Source organism: Myxocyprinus asiaticus, chromosome 15 (assembly GCF_019703515.2).
Source record: "Myxocyprinus asiaticus isolate MX2 ecotype Aquarium Trade chromosome 15, UBuf_Myxa_2, whole genome shotgun sequence".
Classification (NCBI taxonomy): Eukaryota; Metazoa; Chordata; class Actinopteri; order Cypriniformes; family Catostomidae; genus Myxocyprinus; species Myxocyprinus asiaticus.
Genome location: NC_059358.1, coordinates 6,786,788 through 6,810,943, shown reverse-complemented (window position 1 = coordinate 6,810,943; position 24,156 = coordinate 6,786,788). Strand labels below are relative to the sequence as shown.

The window sequence follows — 24,156 nt, the reverse complement described above, 5'->3', positions numbered from 1 at the left end:
ATTGGTTGTAATAAGCAATATTAGTCAATATTAGTTCTGACAATGTTAGGAGGTAATGTTTTTAGTGCACCTTTTCGTACGTCTTTTAAACTAGATTTCGTACAATTTTTTCTAAGAGTGAAAACTGATCAATAATTTTGTGTTAAGCTGAGAGAGTGTTTTCAGGAACATTTTAGTCATGTTAAAATAACTGGACATTTTCGCTGTCCCACAACCACAATGTAATGTTTGGAAAACATTAAAAGTCATCATAAAAGAGTTCTAAGCCATTAACCAAATCAACCAGGTCCCATGTGAATCACAACATTACAAACTTTAAATGTATTTGAAAATCAGACAAAAAGACAAAGGCACAAGACTGTGTACTTAACGTCTTGAATGAGGGAATGAACTACAGTCCCACGAAGAATTGTGAATGAATGACGTAATCGAATTAAAAACAGTGGAAAAATATAAACCTACTGATTTAAGGTTGTTGATTATAAGTAAATAATCAATATATTTAAATTTTATTGCATAATATTCAGATATGTGCAAATGTATAAGTAGTTTGAAAGTGCGATTTTCTGTTTCGTGGATCATTTCCTTTCAGGATCATGTATAGTGTAGCTCTTCACCAGAGATTCTGCTATTAAACAATTTTTTTTACAAATGAAGATGCAATAACACAGTCTGAGATGAATGATATTTTTACTTTTGGGCTCAAACTGTTGCACTATGTTGAGTATTCATGCACCGTTTATGTAAAAAGAAAGTAGCAATGAAATAATAGAAGAAAGTTGTCTTCCTAGATGAATAACGCTTTTCCATGTCCAGTACCTGTTCTTTAGCATAGCTCAAATGACTGGTGCGTTCGTCCTAATTTTTCCATGAATCAGTGTGCTCCATCTTTACAGTAAACCTGTTGACCTGTTATAAATAATAAATCCCTGTCTGTTTAGGGGACCTAACCACAAGAGGCACTTGAGAGCTCGGTGGAGGTGGGATACAGGAAATGGTTCTTTTAGCCAGGAGAACATGCTGATGCTCGCAGCCCTGTTGCTGCTCCATAACCATTTCACTGCTCTTAACCCGTGACCCTTCCCCCAGAAAGTGCTTCGCATTAAGAATCACAGTCATTTGTGTCATAACCTCAAGTTTACGTTTGAAAAGCCATCCTTGTTACTCGGCCCTGATGTTAACAGTCGAGCACATTTTTGAACTGTCTGTGAACTCTTCTAATTGTCATAGTTGAAAGGAATTAAATAATTGAATTCAATAATCGGGTTGCGGTTAAGAAAGGTGGCCGAAGGTGAATTTCATAATTTTTAATCCGCAGAGCTACAGTTAGCAGTAAGTAGCTAAGACCATAACTAACGCTAGGGAATTATATTATCGATTACTGTCTGGATGTAATAAAAGAGGCTTACAACAGATCTGAATTATGCTACGGCAGCACCTGCGCACTGAGATGTGCTGCAGTATTTTGTTAGCTCGCTGCTATAAGTGTCCTGCTAATTTACAAGCTAATTAAGCAGTGGTCGCCAACGCACCATTGTCCACCAGTAAGATAACTCTGATTGACTGGCAGCTAACACACTTGCCAATCAATCCTCACAATTATATTTCCGGTCTATGGGGGAGAGAAATCCATTAGCAGAGAACAAACAACATGTGAAGACAGTTATCATCCCATTTTCCTGACAGTCATTATCGCTCCCCTGATGGCTATACATTTGTCTGAAGTCAAGCACTGTTTTTCCTCTTTCTAAAGATGAGGTGATAAACAATGATAATTGCTGTGGTATGGAGTGTGGTCATACAGGAGAATTTTAGATGGAAAAACTCGGCTGTTGCAATGCTGTTAATATTATCAAGTGTCCAATATGCCCCTGTTGGATGTTGGATTTGGTTTGAAGTACTTTCAAACTTTAAATATCGCTTAAGGGCTGTTCACACAGGATCCAAACTTGCATCAGTTTTTTTTATTGTTCTTCTATGTAAACATGCACTAAATAGATGTGTTTGACTATTGCAACATTTCTTTTTAGTGTCTCACACAGATTACATGTCAAGTTAGACACAGTTAAACTTTTAAAAGAGTGTCTCGTATGTTTTGTTCCATTCTGTTGTGCTCCACCTACAGTAGCTTTTGAATTGCAAAAAAGAGGTCCTGTGTGAACAGCCCCTGAGTTGGTTAGCCTTAATTAGTAAGTTTGGGGTATAACTTTGGTGATGGAGATGTCACTGAGAATATATACAAGCACACCAATATGCTGACAACTACCAAAAATCAGCTTCACAAAAAACAAAAAACAAAAAAACAAAATGGGTTTACATCAGATTTGAAATCATCTGATTATTATCTATTTTGACGTCAAAGCGTAAACAGGCATAGGCATAACACTCGCGCACATTGGAAAAGCCAGTAAGAACGGTAAAGGTGTTTACATGCAACGTGAAATCGAGGTAATGGGCAAAATTGTGCCGATCAGTTATGACCTTACTCCAATAAAGGAAATGTGTTTATTGCGTTCACATGACCATACACGTGGTTGACTTATTAGGCATAAACGATGCAAGATTGTGTACGTTAACACGCTCAACGCATCCTGTGTGAACAGCCCCTTAGTTGGGTAGCCAGATAAGTTTGGGTTTGAGAAGTCGTTGTTCTGTTAACAGAATCGGAGAAGCTCTGAAATGTCATCCGTGTTTGTATTCAGATTTGAAAATGGTGTTTTGATGCTCAGTGCCACGTTTGACATCATTGACGCCAATCGCCATTGCTTCTCATGTATGTCGTAGCCAAACATGATGTGCAACACAAATGGCCAAGTCATCTTGAATTTTGTCCAGCTAACAAGTAATCTATACTCAAAGAACCAGAGCATGAAGTTTATGGGCTCACATTCGATGTCCAGTTGCACAATGGCCTCTCCCAGACCAGCTCGATTCGCCGCCTTACAGGTGAGGTTGTGCAGATTGTCTGCAGAAGACACGTTCCACATATGGAGCACCAACTCCAGGGTTGAACCCCAGATTCCTCGCTGTGGACAAGGATTGACAAGATTAAACTGACTCAGTTAATAACTCTTTGAAATCCTGGGACAACATTCAATTTTAGAGATGGGGTTAGGCTTTGGCTTGGGGTTAGGGGCTTGAACAGTGTTTGTTTCAACCAATCATTGGACTTTGATTTGAGTGGTGGGCTAGGGTTAAGGATTGTTTAATAGGAATGCTGTTCCAATACCAACAATGTCCCACTTCCTAATTTCATTGTCCTTCTTACAACGTGTCTACACCAGACGTGTCATGCCAACAGTAAACGGATGTCCCATTCCATTTTGCGCTGCACATGCTCGTGTCACCGGTACTACTCGACCCGCCCTGAGCAGGATTCGAACCGGCAATCCCTGGCATGGGAGTTGGACATGCTAGCAGGGAGGCTAGAAAAGCCATGGCCTCTAGCCTCGGTTGCTAGTGTGTCTCTTAAGGCCAGGAGTGTGAGGTTCATACACTGCACAGCTATCGCGTACCAGCCGGCTACCGCTACACTGGTGCTACTACTGCCAACAACACAAATAAACGGTTTAGAACATACCTGCCGACCCTTCCAGTGTAGACAGCCTCAAGCTGTTGCGTCGCATTAATGGACGTGCCCAGTGTAGACAGGGTGCTAGGAATATCACGTCCTGCCATATATAACATCACAAAATATTCTCCCTATTTATAAAAGTGTCATGTACCTGAATGGTCCAGTTGGACTGTAACCGCTCTGTTCTCCAGCTGACACTAGGTGTGGGTACTCCCATCACCTGGCATGTAAATGTCATTTTTCCACCTTCCTGAGAGGTCAGTGTGGATGAGTGGATTGTGACCTCAGGAACGCCTGTGAACCAGATACAAACAAACAAACAAACAGAGGGAAATGTCTACAAGTTTTGGTAATTTTTCCACTTATAGTTACAAGAACAGTGAGATAGGATGGGAAATGATGGGAAACAGGTCAGAAATGTCATGAGCAGGAATCAAACATGTACTGCCTGCATGAGCACCAGTGCTTAGTATATAAGAGCATGTGTGCTAATTACTAGGCCTTAGCTCAGTAAGGCACTGTAGAATGGAAGTTAATGGGACCAGTGCATAAACATTAAAATACTCACTATTTCAAAAGTATAGCCACAAGATGTAAACATTATGCATGTTAACTTGATTTTAGTGTGGTAAAATTGCTTACTAATCTTATCTGCTGTAAGTTGTATCCAGTATTACAGCTTTTTGCCATGACGACATAATGCAGGTAAACACTGTTATCACGGTAAGACATTTCATCACATTAAAATAATGTAGAACAGAGGTTTTATTACACTAATACCATGTTAATATGTAGAGTGTTTATGTCTTGTGTCTATACTTTTGAAGTGTACTTTAGTGTATATGGACTGGCCCCATTCACTTCCTTACTGTAACCACAATTTTTGCTTCCCTTCCCTTTTCTTTTTTTTCTTTTTTTAATAAACGAGGGACAAGTCAAAATTATTTTCTGTGCTAATCAATGTTATGCTTCACATGCTGTCAGTTAACATTAACTTGTACTAAACCCGGAACATTCCTTTAAGGTGCAGTGTGTAATTTCTGAACAACTAGTGGCACCAAACAGAGGTGCAATCTGTTTAGTTTTATACTGTTTCACTGCAATTCTCTTTGGTGCTGCAAATGGCACAGAAATTACACTCTTCAGGCCTCATTCATGAAACGCGGCCTGTTTAATTGTTCATAAAATCATTCTTTAAATTGTCGTGCACATTCACAAACAATATATGCAAACAAACAAAGAACAGCAAACATTCAAATACAAAATTGGTTTATGGTAAAAGTATTTGCACTCTAGTTTGAAAAATGATTTTCATACATGCATTCAGATTATTTTGTGTCCATCATTACATAAACACAAACACAGGTGAACAAACAAATGGACGCAAAATTCTCACACAAGCAAGTAGATATGCAACAATTTGCAACAATTTACATCAGAATGGTTGTACAAATTATTTACACAGATTCGTTCTGCTCACATCCATGAATGAGGCCCTTCACCTTGAAATAAGTTGCATTTCAAACAGGCCCACTTACTGCAGTTGTCCATTTCAAATGAATCCAGCTGAATGCTGTTTCCATTGTAAATGCAGTTCTGTTGAGAGTCAATATCACCTTGTCTTTTTCTGTTCCATTGCTGAAGCCAGTAAATATCACATGAGCAGGTGAGCGGATTATCCCTCAAAATTCTACGCAAAAAAAGAGAGATATGATATTTCTTATGCTTCTTTCTTGCTTTCAACAATGCAAGCAGTTGAAGTACGTGCACAGAGTGCTCAAATCTATTTTTGAAATTTCTCACACAGAGGTAAATTGTACACATTTTCACAGAGTGGAAGAAATGTAAAAATGTCAGCCCTGCGGTACATGAGTGTAGTTTGCTACTCACAGACTCAATAAAGGAACAGATTGGAACACTCTCCAACTGATGTGCATCAGAAAATTAGAAGCCAGATTTCTGTAAAAGAACAGTGTGTGTGAATAAATCATCCAATAGAGATGAGAGAGATGCATTTTCTTATTTCTTCAATTCTATCAGCTCTTTTGTACAGTATTTATTTAAGCCTTGTAGGTAGTTACTGACAGACCGTGACTTTCCTTTAAAAAATATTTATTAAATGAATAGTTCCGATTATTATTTTGGCTGGGTGAGTTCGATGCTCAAATTTCGAAGTTTAAGTTATGCACACCTGTGACTACACATTTTATGTTATCCCAGCAAACACAGAACATTCCCCTAACGTTAGAGTATGGTACCTATTTGGTAATTTTTTTGGGAACCAATTGCTAATGTTTTAGGAATGTTCTATGTAAAGTGTATTTTTTATAACCATAAACTATTACGTTCCCAAAATAATGCAGAAAGGTTTTTGTGTGACAACTTATGAAGTACCTACAGTATATAGAAAGTTTACAAATGGTTATTATTATGTTTTATTTTTAAAACCATAAACTAACATTCCCAGAATGTTGCAGAGGTATTTGTGTGGCAACCTAATAAGAACTAGATGTGGGAAAAAATATCAATATGTTAAAGTATCATGATCTTTTTCCTTGTGATATTGTATCGATATTTTCATGCCAAATATCGATATTATTAGTTAAATTTTTCCTCATTAATATTATAGTAATGGGAAGAAAATTATCATTGCCAAATCGATCTAGGATCTAGGTGCAGTTATCATGCTTTACACATAATCACCCTCCCTTACTAAAATTTATGATGATTTTAAAGTAGTAACACATAAAGTAGGCTAACATTTTATGCAAAATCTATTATACTTTTGTGTGTTAAAACTGTGTTGTAATAAATAATGTTTTTAAAGTGTTAAGACTACTATTGTATTCATAAATACTATAATTTATTTTTAGAAAGAATAGCTGCATTGACTTAACCACAGAAATAGAGAGCCATTATGGTCTTAAATGCTTATGGATTTGCATTGTACATAGATGTTAGGAAATAAACTGGCCTTGTTTTGTAAACTGGCACTTTTATATTAATTTAACAATGCATTTGGGGAGGTCTGGGTAGCTCAGCAAGTAAAGATGCTGACTACCACCCCTGGAGTCATGAGTTAGAATCCAGGGCATGCTGAGTGACTCCAGCCAGGTCTTCTAAGCAACCAAATTGACCCGGTTGCTAGGGAGGGTAGAGTCACATGGGGTAACCTCCTCGTGGTCGCTACAATCTGGTTCTCGCTCTCAGTGGGGCACGTGGCGAGTTGTGCGTGGTTGCCGCGGAGGATAACGTGAAGCCGCCACACGCGCTATGTCTCCGCGGTAACGCGCTCAACAAGCCACTTGATAAGATGCGCAGATTGACTTTCTCAGACATGGAGGCAACTGAGATTCGTCCTCCGCCACCCGAATTGAGGCGAGTCACTACGCCACCACGAGGACTTAGAGCGCATTGGGAATTGGGCATTCCAAATTGGGGATAAAAATTGGAGAAAATAATAATAAAAAGAAAACAATGCATTTGGTGATTTGGAAACAGTTCTCTTAAAGGGACAGTTCGCCCAAAAAGGAAAATTCTCTTTCTTTCATCTGCAAAACACAAATTAAGATTTTTAGAAGAATATTTCAGCTCTGTAGGTCCTCACAATGCAAGTGAATGGGTGCTAAAATTTTGAAGCTCCAAAATCCACATAAAGGGAGCATTTAAGTAATCCAGTGGTTAAATGAATATCTTCAGACACAATATGATAGGTGTGGGTGAGAAACAGATCCATTTCCAAGTCATTTTTTGTCATAAATTCTCCTCCCTGCCCAGTAGGGGGTGACATGCAAGAATAATGTGAATCACCAAAATCAGAAGAAGGAGAAAGTAAAAGTGAAGGAAAAAGGACTGTTTCTCACCCACACCTATCCTATTTCTTCAGAAGACATGGATTTAACCACCAGAGTCGACTGGAGTACTTTAATGTTGCCCTTATGTGGATTTTACAGCTTCAGAATTTTGGCACCCATTCACTTGCATTGTATGGACCTACAGAGCTGAGATATTCTAAAAATCTTTGTTTGTGTTCAGCAAAATAAAGAAAGTCATACATATCTTGGATGGCATGAGGGTGAGTAAATGATGAGAGAATTTTAATTTTTGGGTGAACTAATCCTTTAAGTCCGATGAAGAAGAATGAGAAACATTGAGTGAAATATCGCAGTATATTGTAGTTTTGAATCGCAATCGTATGGTGACCTAAATATCTATATTATTTCATATCGCCAGTTACCTTGTGATTCCCACCCCTAATAATAACCTATTCAAAACATTCTCTGGGGTTTTTTTTAGGTTTCATTTTTTAACCATAAAATAATCTACCTAGAAACGTTGCAGTGAGGATTTTGTGTGGAAACCTAATAAGAACCTATACCGAATGTTCACTAATGGTTATTTTTAGGTTTTATTTTTATAACCATAAACAAACATTCCCAGAACATTGCAGAGAGCTTTTTGTGTGACATCCTATAAGAACCTATACAAAAAATTCTATAATGGTTATTTTTAGGATCTATTTTTCATTCATAATTTTTCATTACCATATATTTGATAATTTTTCATTGTTAATAAACAACAATGTCTAAAATTAGCACAGTACAGCATTTAATTAAATGTACAGTAGAAATGAAGATCACAGTGTTGATGTGTTGCTTGGCAACGATAAACAGTTAATGAACTATATTACTTAGCAGAATACATTTATATTTAGATTATTATTAGAATTAATAAATGTAAAAAAATGTAAACACTGTTTTATATAGTAGATTGTATATATTTATCTGGAGGAACATTATAATTTAACCAGATTTGTTACAAGAAAATGTGAGTGGTGTTTTCCAGTTCAGAACTTGCCACATGAGGGCTAAGACATTTTGGGTGGTTGCCAGGGCTAGGGTGGTTTCTAATGTATTTTAGCAGGTTGCTAGGTGATTGATTACTGGCCCAAGATCCTCACTGTATTAAAGTAAATGATGACTTTGGCTAACATTATACCTAACATCTCCTGTGTCACACAGAAAAAAAAAAAATCATGCAGGATTAGAACAACATGAAGGTATGTAATTCATTGCAGAATTTTCAGATTTCCTAAGCAAGCACCACTAATATGATTCTTTAGTGACAGATCTAATGCATCAGGATATTTAATAGCAATAAACTGCATTTCTAAATAACACTGGTCCACATCTCTCTGTATTGGCTGACAAATGGGCTCAAGCTCAATCAGCAGACTTAAATTGTTCTGTTTAATATAGACATGGAGCCAAATCAGGTTTGACAAAGTGCAACTTGGACGAGTAAACTGAAGTGATTTCTGAAGGCTTATGTGTTGACTTATTGTTGTCTATGTGACCAAAGGCACAGTTTTAAGGGGTTCATGCCTTGTTTTGAATACAGTCTTAAAGGCAAAGTTCACCAAAACAATTTATTTACTCACCCTCATGTTGTTCCACTCCTGTATGTCTTTCTGTTTTCAGTGGAACACAAAAGGAGATGTCATGCAGAATGATAGCCTCAGTCACCATTCACATTCATTGCATCTTTTTCCATAGAATGAATGTAAATTTTTTCATTTTGGGTGAACTATCCCTAAGGTTTCTGATTCAGAGATTGTTACAGTACAAAAAATGATCTTCTTCTCTAATATTTGTGAGACTTCTTCAGGAGGTTGGAAACTGGATACAAAATCTAAACAAATATGGAGATGACAGCTGAAATGGACAATAACAGCTTCCCTGATAAAGATTCTCTGTGGCAAGGGCTAATGGGGGTCTGCAAGGGTTCAAATATTTGTTTTCGCTTCTCCAAAAAGTTAATGTCAGATGAGTCTGGCATCGGGACCTATCTATTACAGCTCGATTCCACCGTAGGGAGAGCACGTCTGAGAAAAGCAGCTGCTGTATCATACTGGCGTCGATGGGAGGGGACAGGCCATGGATTAATGAACCAAATTGGGCAAGAAAGCAATGGATGGGCCGCCAGATGAATAAAATACAGTCTCGTTTATAATTGTGATTTTTCATACTGTATATCCCCCTACCATGTAATGCTTGCATCTGGGAGAAACATCTGTTCGTGCACAGCCCTATGTGAAATATTGATTGCGTGATAATGGACCCTTAGTGGAGTGTATTTATTATGCATCAGTTGTCAATAATACGCCAAAGTGGGCGAGTAAAAGGTGACTGCTGGATATGCTCTCATGTTTCCCCAGAAACCCCCCTCCATCCCCCCTCCTCCAGTGCGACCGCTTTCCCCCACATCAACAACAGTGGGCATGTCGCACACTCTGGGAGATAACGATTACAAGATAGTGGAGATAAGGGTCAACAACCTTTGGAAGTGTACAGCTAATGTCATTAGACATTTGCTGACATGAGGTACTTGGAAATCTTCCCTTCAAGAGGGAAAAGTTGGCTTGTTTAATCCAAAAATCCTTGAAAGAAAGATATTGATGCATTTGTTTTGAATTATTATGTATCTGTTTGTTTGTATGTTACGTTCAGGATAATCTACAGTCGGTCATTATCGCAAAATAAACCCTGAATGGTCAGGACCTTGACACGAAGCAGACTCTGAAGGGCTTTATTTTTCTATAATGACCGGCTGACTGTAGATTACCATGCTTATTAAATGACTACATCCCAAATATGTAATTAAATGTTGAAATTACATCATTATGTAAGAAGAAAGAGACAGTGGAGTCTCCAGAAACAACTGAATTCCACCAGCAAGTTGTTTATATTGCAAAAATTACCATCTTGCAGCTCATTGTCCTGCTTATTATACGACTACTTGCCAAATAAATAAATAAATGGACATGAAATATTGATTTGAATTCAAATAATTCTAGTAGATTACCTGTAGAGATCACAGAGTGATACGGAAAGTAGAAAAAAGTGACTCATAATACTTGGATGACTGGTAAAATATCACTTTATCCCCGGATGTGTGGTCATTATTTAGAAGTAATTGACCAACCAGAATCAAGTTTTCTGAAGATCCATGTGAAAAAAATCTTATTCGTATAATGTAAAGTTTTATTCTATAAAAACTTCTTTATTTTCAAAATATTTAGGGTTCAATACAAGTTAAGCTCAATTGACAGCATTCGTGGCATAATGATATTACCACAAAAAACAATATTTCAACTCGTCCCTTATTTTTAATTTTTTTTTTAAAAGCAAACATTGAGGTTACAGTGAGGCACTTACAATTGGAGTGAATGGGGCTAATGTTTGGAGGGTATAAAGTCAGAAATTAGGATTTTATAATTTTATAAAGCACTTGCATTAATTTGTTTGTTCAAACTTGTGTATTATTTAAGCTGTAAAGTTGTTTAAATCTTTGTTTTTAATGGTTGTTTTAGAGTTTACCTCGTCATGGCAACAAAGTTGTAAAATTGGATATAACTTTACACAGAAAAGTTTAGTAAGTGATTTCAGCACAATAAAATTATGTTAACACATATTGTCTTGTGGCTATACTTTTGAAACAGTGAGTATTTTACTGTTTACAGATTGGCCCTATTTACTTCCATTGTAAGTGCTTCACTGTAACCCAGATTTTATTTTTTTTAAAGAAAGACAAGTCGAAATAAATCTTTGTGGTAATCAACATTATGCCACAAAAGCTGTCAATTAAGTTTAATTTGTATTGAACTACAATACAATACTTGCATTTTTTACTCCATTCCTTTATTTTATTACCGCCTGAGACAAATAAAGCAGCTTCACTCATCACAAGAGTAGAGGATTTGAAGTGATTGACAGGTACAAGCCTTGAGACCCAAGTGTATTGTGGGAAGGCCAGTATTCCTTAAAGAACACTCACACATACTGCAGCTTGAAATTGTGTTGGAAGACATTTTCAGAGATGTACATCAACCCACATTCTGTTACTGTCCTGAAACACAAACACACATACTGTATACACACAGGTCAGCCAGATATTTTTTATTATTTATTTTTATTTTTTTATTTTTTTGGATGAGTATATATTGTTCCTAATCATACAATTAAAACTAAAGAGGTGCTATAATACTACAAAGCACAATGATGTGCAACGTACAACATCGATTTAATTTAAATCTTGTGTTTTGTTGTCAGTGTTTTACTTACAAGTTCTTCAGTTCTCTGTAGTTGGCGAGGTCTATGTCGGTGATATTCTCCAGGTTGGCTTGACTCTCTATGTAGCTTGAGGGGTGAAATCAAATATCAAGTTATCAGGTTATTGAAGGTCTTATCAGTAATTTAAGTAATACTGCATAATTATACAGTTGAAGTCAGAAGTTTACATACACTTAGGTTGAAGTCATTAAAATAAATTTTTAACCACTCCACAGATTTCATATTAGCAAACTATAGTTTTGGCAAGTCGTTTAGGACATATACTTTGTGCATGACACAAGTAATTTTTCCAACAATTGTTTACAGACAGATTGTTTCACTTTTAATTGACTATATCACAATTCCAGTGGGTCAGAAGTTTACATACACTAAGTTTACTATGCCTTTAAGCAGCTTGGAAAATTCCTGAAAATAATGTCAAGCCAATTTGCCAATTAGCTTTTTATAGGAGGTGTACTGAATTGGAGGTGTACCTGTGGATGTATTTTAAGGCCTACCTTCAAAGCCAGTGTCTCTTTGCTTGACGTCATGGGAAAATCAAAAGAAATCAGTCAAGACCTCAGAAAAACAATTGTCGACCTCCACAACTCTGGTTCATTCTTGGGAGCAATTTCCAAATGCCTGAAGGTACCATGTTCATCTGTACAAACAATAGTATGCAAGTATAAACACCAAAACCATGCGGCCTTACGCAACCTCAGGAAGGAGACGCATTCTGTCTCCTAGAGATGAACGTAGTTTGGTGTGAAAAGTTTAAATCAATCCCAGAACAACAGTAAAGGACCTTGTGAAGATGCTGGAGGAAACAGGTAGACAAGTATCTATATCCACAGTAAAACAAGTCCTATATCGACATAACCTGAAAGGCTGCTCAGCAAGGAAGAAGCCACTGCTCCAAAACCACCATTGAAACTAGTTTGCAAGTGCACATGGGGACAAAGATCGTACTTTTTGGAGAAATTTCCTCTAGTCTGATGAAACAAAAATTTAACTGCTTGGCTATAATAACCATCGTTATGTTTGGAGGAAAAAGGGTGAGGCTTGCAAACTGAAGAACACCATCCCAACCATGAAGCATGGGGGTGGCAGCATCATGTTGTGGGGGTGCTTTGCTGCAGGAGGGGCTGGTGCACTTCACAAAATAGATGGCATCATGAGGAAGAAAAATTATGTGGATATATTGAAGCAACATCTCAAGACATCATCCAGAAAGTTAAAGCTCTGTCGCAAATGGGTCTTCCAAATGGACAATGACCCCAAGCATACATCCAAAGTTGTGGCAAAATGGCTTAAGGACAACAAAGTCAAGGTATCGGAGTGGCCATCACAAAGCCCTGACCTCAATCCAATAGAAAGTTTGTGGGAAGAACTGAAAAGTTGTGTGTGAGCAAGGAGGCCTACAAACCTACAGACTCAGTTACACCAGTTCTGTCTGGAGGAATGGGCCAAAATTCCAACTTATTGTGAGAAGCTTGTGGAAGGCCACCCAAATTGTTTGACCCAAGTTAAACAATTTAAAGGCAATGCTACCAAATACTAACAAAGTGTATGTAAACTTCTGACGCACTGGTAATGTGATGAAAAAAAATAAAAGCTGAAATAAATAATTCTCTCTACTATTATTATGACATTTAACATTCTTAAAATAAAGTAGTGATCCTAACTGATCTAAGACAGGGAATGTTTTCTTTAATTAAATGTCAGGAATTGTGGAAAAACTGAGTTTAAAAGTATTTGGCTAAGGTGTATATGAACTTCTGACTTCAACTGTACCTAGACTTGAGCAGTTCCTTAAGAAAATGTGTTTGCCCATTCAAAAGTTGCCACCACAATGCTAAGGTGTTGCTATGTTGTTGCTAAAGTGTTCTGGGTGGTTGCTGGGGTGTTGCTGTCCAGTTGCTTGGGTGTTCTAGGTGGTTGCTAACTGCCCCAGGTACAAAATGCCCAACGCTTAGTCTCTGTGATAATCTAGATATGACTTTTTCACATTTTATAATCTGCCAGGCAAGAAACTTCAGTCAGATCGCTTAGAAAAGTAATATCACACCTCTTCTCGACAAGCCGCATGATTTGTGGTATCATTTAAGTTAGTAACGAGTTACCGGTTGTAACCGATTTATCGTGCATTTAATTCCAAAGAATTTTTTTGTTTGTTTTTGCAATTTTTTACCAAAATGTAACAACTTCCTCTGACTCTGAAATGACTGTCCTTTTCAGCTGAAGTCACAATTCCCACTCACTTTTAATCCCCTCCCCTCCAATCACCTGACTCCATTCCTTTATGTATTGCCCACTTTTCATGATCCAATCGACTTGCAGTAGATAAAGTCAAGTGGCACCCTTAATTATTTTTTATTTTTTTGTCGACTATCCTGTTTCACTCAGATTATGGTGCTTCACGTTGATTTGAGAATAATGTTGCTTTGTTGAAATATTACAAAAAAATAGAAATGCAGTCACTCAGGGGCGGACTAGGAAGAAAATACGGCCCTGGATTTTACATAGAATCTGGCCCAAAAGTTGTTGAGTGGGTTGGCTTGAAAGAGCCAACCTACTGATCTACTATTTAAGCTTATTAGTGGTGCTTGTGAAGCAAAGCATCACTATTATAATCTCACATACTTATTATTATTCGTCCGTACACTTTTCCGGCACATAACTTGTCCCGCACCGTTTGTCGTAGACCCACAAATGAGGTGTCAAAATGACCGGCCTATTGATTAAAAAACATCTCAAAAAGTTCCATAGGGTACTATGGGAAGGGATTTTTTTCCTACTATGACAAGTCAAGGCAAGAAATTTGTGGGGACATATCTCCCAATCATAATGTCGTAGAGACGTGAGGGCGGGCTCATTTCACTCGGGCTACCAATCAGTCTTCAAGTATCATCTTGGAAATGGCGTAGCCATGCCCTAGCAACCATTTATGGCACCCTAGTAGGAACCACCCCATAGACTTCCATTCAACATGGCTCAGAAGGATATCTTCAGAACAGAACGTCATAGAGGCTTGGTGATTGACTCTTTTCAGTCAGGTTATTAAGCAGCCAATAAGAATCACTCTGGTTACTGGCTATCCATGCCCTAGCAACCATTTATAGCACCCTAGCAACCAAATCCCACTTTGGGGAGTGAATATTTAACAAATTGACTTCCATTCAAAACCGCTTTGATGGATATCTCCGGATCAGAATGTCGTTGAGACTTCATTGTTGGCTAGTATGACTCAGGACAGCAAGCAGCCTTCTTAGTATCACCCTGGTAACTACCTAGCAACCACATGTGCTTATCCTAGCAACCGTATTGCAAAGCCCACATCTCTGCACCACAACATCGTACAGATGTCAACTTTGGCTTTTTTTACTCAGAATAGCAAGTGGCCTTTACATATCATGCTGAAAAATGTTGTACATACCATTTAGTGCACTCTAGCAACCCAAATTCATGGACTTCCATTCAAAATTGGTAAGAAGGATATCTACAAATCAGAAAGTCATAGAGATTTCAGGTTTGGCTTATTTCACTCAGGCCAGCAAGTAGCCTTGTTAGTATCACCCTGGCAACTGCCTAGCAACCAGATGGGGTCACCCTTGCAACTGAGTAGCAACACACATATCTCTGCACCAGAACATCTTAGACACATCCGGGTTGGCTTATTTGACTCAGGCTGGCAAGCAGCCTTCTTAGTATCACCTTGGCAACTGCCTAGCAACCACATGGGCTTACCCTAGCAACCAAGTAGCAAAACACATATCACTGCACCAGAACATTGTAGAAACTTCCTGTTTGGCTCGTTTGATTCAGTCTCATGCTAGCATCATGCTAACTATTGCTAACATTGCCTAGCGAAGTGATAAAACATGTTAGCAATGCCTAGCTAATCATTCTATCTATCAGTAAACTTTCAGACTAGGCTTTTTCAAGCCAACCTAAAGTTTGCCCTGACGAACTTTACTTCTCTATTTCTAAATACATTTCTTCCAGAAATTGCATTGTAGGAATGTTTTAATGACAATGCTTTCACGATCACCTAAAAAACACTCTTGTTTTAACTCCGCTTTAACACTCTGAGCTTGAAATATGATTTATTGCACTGTTGCAACATCTGATTCCAGATATCTGTGAGTTAAATTAAATGCTGCAGTGCCTTTTCAGCCATTAATATGAGGCATAAGCACCATCACTAAAGTATATTGAAATTGATTATTTATTTATTTCCAAGCCGTTTTTTGGAACAGTACTTCTGTTTCCAGGAAGAACTCAAATTTTCATTGATATGTGGTTTAAATGATCCCTTCATCATGCAGAAGTCATATAAATGGGATAGTTCACCCAACAATGAAAATTCTCTCATCATTTATTAACCCTCATGTCATCCCAGATGTGTATGACTTTCTGTCTTCTGCAGAACACAAACCAAGATTTTCTGAAGAATATCTCAGCTCTGTAGGTCCATACAATGCAAGTGAATGGTGACCAAAACTTTGAAGCTCCAAAAAGCACAAAAATGCAACATAAAAGTAACCCAAAAGACTCCATTGATTTAATTAATTTCTCCTGAAGCTATCTAATCCATTTAGGGTGAGAACAGACCAAAATATAACTCATTTTTCACTGGACATCGTGCAATTGCAGCCTCTAGACACCATCATTCCTAGTGCTTGACACATACACTCGAAGGAATTATAATTGAGCTTGAAACCATGATCGCCAAGGAGAGTGTTGATGTCAAGATTTATAGTGAAAAAGGAGTTATATTTTGATCTGTTCTCACCCAAAACCAATTGGATCACTTCAGAAGACATGGATTAAACCACTGGAGTCATATAAATTGCTTTTATGCTGCCTTCATGGGCTTTTTGGAGCTTCAAAGTTTTGGTCACCATTCACTTGCATTGTATGGACCTACAGAGCTGAGACATATCTCTAAAAGTCTTGGTTTGTGCTGCAGAAGAAAGAAAGTCATACACATCTGAGATGGCAAGATGATGAGTAAATGATGAGAGAATTTTACATTTTTGGGTGAACTGTTCCTTTAAGCATTATTTACTTTTGTTGGAATAGGTTAACAAAGCCTTTTTTACTTGTGTTTCTATTGTTATAAAAACATCTAATAATTAATAACTAATAGTTAAAAAATAATCTATCCACTAGGGTTTGGACATAGTACCATGTTGTTTGGATCCCCAAAAATCCCTTAAATAATCAACTGATAGCAGCACTAATATAAAAATTCTTAATGTGCTTTGCCTGATGTTACTGATTATTGCTTTTTAGAGTCTCTTTAGACACATAATAAAGACAAGCCACTTTGTATAATATTGTACAGTCAGGCCCATGTTTACAAATTATGACATTCACTGTATTATACTGAAATTTGGTCCCATGAATTTATGACTGTTGTGGGCTTTGGACTTTTTTGCTGTTAAAAGTTTCTGTATTATTATTAATTACTTTTAGTTAACTAAAAAAAATCTGTTAGCATATACACACTCTCATGTTGTTCTAAACCCATATGAATTTACTTTCTTCCATGGAACACAACAGAATAATTTGTAAAGTATGTTGATGCTGCTCTAGGACTAACATTCTGCCTAACATCTCCTTTTGTCTTCCACAGAAGAAACAAAAAGCCATACGGGTTTGGAACAGCATGAGTGTGAGTAAGTGATGACAGATGTTCCTATTTGGGGAACTATTCCTATGTTTTTTGTTGTGCATTAATTGCAAATGATTGGTCACAAAGTTTAGACCAATAACGAGGCATTAAATACTGTTTACAGTAATGATGACAATAATGTTGCTACATTTTAGTAATCTGTTCTGTTCTCTTAAATAGTCTGATAACTAAAGACATTCTACTTACTTTAATGGAATCTTCTGCTCTTTGATTCTGTCCAGCTGTATACTCAACAATACAGTCCGAAACACAAACAGATATTTATTAGTGTCTGATTGACCCAGAGAGCTGTAATGCAATTACAGAGCAGGTGGGACGGCATCTCAAACTGCTTTGCCTTATTGAATCGAGTCGAGTGGGTAATATTTCATCTATTGTTTTCAGTGGGGCATTTGCTAGCAATTCACAGAATGGAATTTACAACATGATGAATGATGAATTTCTGCCGCTGGTATGGAGTTAATGGCCACTTGTTTTCCTCCCTGGTAGAAGCTGTGTTCCTCTGTACTGTGCCCAGCTCACTAATATGGTGAAATGCTGTAATTTTATGGGCACAAAGTGTTCGGTGTAAACACATGGCGAAAGAGCTTTCGCATTTATTGATTGTGTGCTTGTAGTAAATGTACAGACTCTACTGGAGTTCAGTGAATAACAATTGGGCAGGTGTACTGATGGTAGACAAAGAACAGACAGGTGCCAAGGGCAAACTCTTGATAAAAAAAACGGCTGCTGTGGTTGCTAGAACTTACTGAAAAAATTGGATTTATGGCATTTCAGGCATTTAGGTGCCTTTATATTTTACAGTTATTAACTGCCATTGCTCACTTTCATGTTGTTACATACCCAGATGACTTTCTTTCATGTAACAGGTTTTATAAATGTTAGTCTCAGTCACCATTCACTTTCATTGCATCTTTTTCTAAACAATGAACATGAATGGTGACTAAGGCTGTCATTCTACCCAACATCTTTTGTGTTCTACAAAAGAAAGGAATTTCAGACATGTTTGAAACAACATGAGGGTTAGTAAATGATGACAGGATTTACATTTTTGGGTGAGCTGTCCCTTTAAATAAATAACATAAAATATTACATAAAACAGTCCAATGCAGCGAAGCATAACTTCAATAAAGAAAAGTATGAAATAAAAAATGTATTAAATTGTATCGTTTTCAATTATGTACAAACATGAACTAACAATGGACAATATGTTTACAGCATTTTTTAATCTTGATTAATGTATATTTTAACATACTGGTACTTTTTTAACATTAAAAGTTATATATATACACTACCGGTCAAAAGTTTTGAAACACTTGACTGAAATGTTTCTCATGATCTTAAAAATCTTTTGATCTGAAGGCGTATGCTTAGATGTTTGAAATTAGTTTTGTAGACAAAAATATAATTGTGCCACCATATTAATTTATTTCATTATAAAACTACAATTTAATAAAAAAAAAAAAAGATTTTGAAATTGATGACTTGGACCAAATAATAAAGAAAAGCAGCCAATAAGTGCTCAGCATAGATGGGAACTCCTTCAATACTGTTTAAAAAGCATCCCAGGGTGATACCTCAAGAAGTTGGTTGAGAAAATGTCAAGAGTACATGTCTGCAAATTCTAGGCAAAGGGTGACTACTTTGAAAATGCTAAAATATAACACAGTTTTGATTTATTTTGGATTTTGTTTAGTCACAACATAATTCCCATAGTTCCATTTATGTTATTCCAAAAGTTTTGATGACTTTATTATTATTATAAAATGTGAAGGAAAAAAAAAATAATAAAGAATAAGTGTTTCAAAACTTTTGACCAGTAGTGTATATTCCCATTAGTTAATGTGTAATGAAATAACATGAACGAACAATAGTACATTTAAAAATGAACATAATCCAAGATAAAAAAAAACAAAATGCTGTAATCAAGTTTTGTTCATTGTTATTTTATGATGCCTAAAACATTAACTAATGTTAACGAATTGAACTTATTGTTAAGTGTTACCCTATAATGTATTGTTTTTTATATTATGAGCTTACTAAAACTATTTGCCTTTTTTTAAAAAGATTATTTGTCTTTTTAGATGTAATAGCATTTCGATAGCCTATGTGATCCGGTAACATAACATTTAATCAATTAACAGCTTTTTACAGTTGCATTTTTACAATCTTTTTCCATTAAAATTGCAATTGTTCTACAGTAAGGGATGAGAAAGAGAGGATCCATGAGAGAGAAAGAGAGACAGCATGTAAGAGGTATGGTGATTATGTCACCATATTAGTGCCATAATGATATTAACACTGTGTTCCTGTAATGAAGCATGCTCATCTCATTAGATCTGTTTAGCAAAACATTCTCAAAGGCTTTGTATCAATGTTAAAACTACTGCACATCTGGAACACTATGGAATACCAGTTGACTGTACACATCTGTAACGCTATGATTTTTTCTCACCATTTCCGAGAATAGATTACGCACCTAACACTGTTAAAAGCACTTAAAGAGAAGCAGCAAACAACTCAACAGCAATGAGCATCTCAGAAATACCAGCAACTGCATGGAATGAGGCCGCTTTCCTCCATTCCATGATTAGTTCCCAAGGATTTTGTTGTTTTGGGAAACTTATGCATGCATTGCACTGGGTCCAAATTCCACGAAATAAATTAAACCTATATAAGCAATAATACCGGGTCTGATAATTGGAGTGGTCCACTAGGAGAGAACATCAGTTTAGGACTGTATGAATGCATCTGTAAAACTACATATCCATATGCTCCTATTTCTCCATGAAAATTCATGAAGGCCACTCGCTTTGATTGAACTCACAACCTGTTCCATCTCATTGCAAGAGCGACACTTTGAGCACCGGACAACTGCAGCTACTAAACTTCAACACGATTTAACTTTCCGTAACTCAAATGGACCATGATGGAGGCCACAAACTGCCCTCAACAGTTTCAAATCCAAACTAAACTCACATTTCTGTGACATTTTCGCTCTCCTGTGGTGCCAACGCCGGAATGCTGGTGATTCCATCTGTCTCCAGGCATTGCAGCATGGCAAAGGAACAGCGGCAAGCACCTGGGCATCCACTCTGAGATGGGGCGACCAAGATGAGAAGTAGTACCACAACCAGGGGCACACTACGGCCAGTCCTCACTGCCATTGTGGGTGCAAAGGAGTTGGTATCCTGGGTCAACTCCACCCTGCGGCAAAGACAGCTGTGATTCAAGCAAGAACTCTGGAGTATCGGCAAGGCAGCTCTTCTCTTGGCCAGCACTCAGGGTTATGATCCCGTCTAGGAGCTGAGCTATTGAGCTGTGTAGCAGGGCCCAGGGGAACGCGGGCTGTTACCTCCTCTCCTCTTCTCACTGCCTCCCAGTCCGAGATGGAGAACAGGAGGGGAGGGGCCAAGCAGTCCATTAGTTGAGTGTGAGATTGGAGAGAGCAATGGTCACCAGATATCTCTGTGACACTTGCAGAAGTGAGCTGTAAAGAGAGGCCAATGAGTTGCAGGTGGACATGAATGTAAGTGCTTAACCTATTAGAGTGGGTCAACAAGTTCTTGTAAGGTACAGCTGTGCTCAAAATTTTGCATACCCTGGCAGAAATTGTGAAATTTTGGCATTGATTTTGAAAATATGACTGATCATGCAAAAAAAACTGTCTTTTATTTAAGGATAGTGATCATATGATGCCATTTATTATCACATAGTTGTTTGGCTTCATTTTTAAATCATAATGATAACAGAAATCACCCAAATGGCCCTGATCAAAAGTTTTCATACCCTTGAATATTTGGCCTTGTTACAGACACACAAGGTGACACACACAGGTTTAAATGACAATTAAAGGTTAATTTCCCACACCTGTGGCTTTTTAAATTGCAGTTAGTGTCTGTGTATAAATAGTCAATGTGTTTGTTAGCTCTCACGTGGATGCACTGAGCAGGCTAGATACTGAGCCATGGGGAGCAGAAAAGAACTGTCAAAAGATCTGCGTAACAAGGTAATGGAACTTTATAAAGATGGAAAAGGATATAAAAAGATATCCAAAGCCTTGAAAATGCCAGTCAGTACTGTTCAATCACTTATTAAGAAGTGGAAAATCGGGGATCTCTTGATACCAAGCCAAGGTCAGGTAGACCAAGAAATATTTTAGCCACAACTTTCAGAAGTATTGTTCAGGATACAAAGAAAAACCCACAGGTAACCTCAGGAGAAACACAGGCTGCTCTGGAAAAAGACGGTGTGGTTGTTTCAAGGAGCACAATACGACGATACTTGAACAAAAATTAGCTGCACGGTCGAGTTGCCAGAAAGAAGCCTTTACTGCACCAATGCCACAAAAATGCCTGGTTACAATATGCCCGACAACACCTTTACACACCTCACAGCTTCTGGCACACTGTAATTTGGAGTGACGAGACCAAAATAGAGCTTTATGGTCACAACCATAAGCGCTATGTTTGGAGAGGGGTCAACAAGGCCTATAGTGAAAAAAATACCATCCCCACTGTGAAGCATGATGGTGGCTCACTGATGTTTTGGGGGTGTGTGAGCTCTAAAGGCACGGGGAATCTTGTGAAAATTGATGGCAAGATGAATGCAGCATGTTATCAGAAAATACTGGCAGATAATTTGCATTCTTCTGCACGAAAGCTGCGCATGGGATGCTCTTGGACTTTCCAGCACGACAATGACCCTAAGCACAAGGCCAAGTTGGCCCTCCAGTGGTTACAGCAGAAAAAGGTGAAGGTTCTGGAGTGGTCATCACAGTCTCCTGACCTTAATATCATCGAGCCACTCTGGGGAGATCTCAAACATGCAGTTCATGCAAGACGACCAAAGACTTTGCATGACCTAGAGGCATTTTGCCAAGATGAATGGGCAGCTATACCACCTGCAAGAATTTGGGTCCTCATAGACAACTATTACAAAAGACTGCACGCTGTCATTGATGCTAAAGGGGCCAATACACAGTATTAAGAACTAAGGGTATGCAGACTTTTGAACAGGGGTCATTTCATTTTTTTCTTTGTTGCCATGTTTTGTTTTATGATTGTGCCATTCTGTTATAACCTACAGTTGAATATGAATCCCATAAGAAATAAAAGAAATGTGTTTTGCCTGCTCACTCATGTTTTCTTTACAAATGGTACATATATTACCAATTCTCCAAGGGTATGCAAACTTTTGAGCACAACTGTATCTTAGGTGATGCAAGGATGAAAGTCAACAAGAGCTTTAAGCATTTAAGCAATAAACATCTCACCACGCACTATATATAATCCTATGATTGCGACACTTCCTTACCTACTTCCCCTACCTCCTCTTTGGATGAAGTTCAGATCTTTCAAAGTTTAATAATTTTCTGTGTGAATGGGAGTGATTTGATATTTCGTTCTTAAAATTGACTTAAAGGAATAGTTCAGCCAAAAATAACTAAACCTGTATGGATTTCTTTCCTCTATAGAACACAATATTTCTAAAAATGTCTTCTCAACTTAATCTGCCAAAGTCTTTGTCTGTATTCACTCTCAGAAAAAAATGTAAAGAAATCTAGTTAGGGACTTAGCTATTACATGGTTCAGGACTTATGAAAAATGTTAGACTATGAATATTTTCTCCTAACATTGAGAATTTTTAGCGAATAATGATCAAAATCCATTGCTTGTTCATTTTCTCTTGAGATTGAACGATATTGTTTTTTTACAACCCATTATTTTTAAGTGTCCTTTGCAGAACCAATCATTTTAACACAATAACTAAACAAATAATAACACTATGACAACAAAAAGCATATGCATAATAAATAATCCAATAATAATAATAATAAAATTTTAGCTTAATATGCTACTTGTCATTTTAATTTATGTTATGTTTTATGTAAAAAATATATAATTTATGCAAACAGTGCATTGAAGTATTGTTGTTAGGCGCTGTTCTTTAGAGATCCACCTGATATTAAAGAACTAACTACCAACTAAAGTAGTAGATCACTCCAAAATGAAAATTCTATCATCATTTGCTCAGCCTCATGTTGTCTTAAACTCAAATTACTTTTTCTTCCATGGAACACAAAAAAGTGATATTAGGCAGAATGTTAGTCTCAATCACCATTCACTTTCATTGCATCCTTTTTTTAACCATACAATGAAAGTGAATGGTGACTGAGGCTTATATTCTGCCTAACACCTCCTTTTGTGTTCCACATGTGAAATGGATGACAGACTTTGGATTTTTAGGTGAAATATTGCTTTAATGAAGTTCTCAGCCATGTTTCATTTAAATATTCTTGTTGTCAAAAGTTTCTCTTAAAATTCTTTCAAATAAATTAAAAGGACACAAATGACTTATAGCAGATAGAGCTGTAAAATTAACATAGATAGCATAGCTCAGATCATCTGGAAGAATATGTTGAGAAATTTTGAGTTCAAATCTCTTGACTTCTCAGCAGATCCAAGCAAAGTTTAAGACATTGCTGAGGTCTCTTGTGAAACTTTTCCATTTTTGGTATTATTTGAAATGTTTCAGTGCAATTGGTACAATAGTCTTATTAATTCATGAATTAGTTTGTTAATTTATAAATCAGTTTTGTTTTGGATGCCAATTGGTCAGTACAGCGCTCCAGCCAGGGTTTCAACGGTTTTAACGGTTTGAAGTTAAAACATCCTAATGCACAATGTTCGGTGAAAATATTAATATGAAGCGTCAGCAACCCCTTTAGTTGATGCAACAAGTGTACATCATGACACCATCCCAGTGAT

The 24,156-nt window shown here is 37.2% G+C and overlaps 1 protein-coding gene across 1 annotated transcript in view; it reads right to left on the bottom strand.

Annotated features, from left to right (window-relative positions):
• Positions 1-20,553, bottom strand: part of LOC127453110 (high affinity nerve growth factor receptor-like) — a 48,524-nt gene extending 27,971 nt beyond the window's left edge. Inside the window, exons 1-7 of the mRNA XM_051719221.1 lie at positions 20,366-20,553; positions 11,698-11,772; positions 11,411-11,482; positions 5,465-5,533; positions 5,113-5,264; positions 3,726-3,868; positions 2,888-3,026 (exon numbers count right to left, since the gene is read on the bottom strand). Of these exons, the coding sequence (XP_051575181.1) occupies positions 2,888-3,026; positions 3,726-3,868; positions 5,113-5,264; positions 5,465-5,533; positions 11,411-11,482; positions 11,698-11,772; positions 20,366-20,553 (838 nt within the window). The remainder of the gene's footprint in view (positions 1-2,887; positions 3,027-3,725; positions 3,869-5,112; positions 5,265-5,464; positions 5,534-11,410; positions 11,483-11,697; positions 11,773-20,365) is intronic.
• Between the last annotated feature and the right edge of the window lie 3,603 nt (positions 20,554-24,156).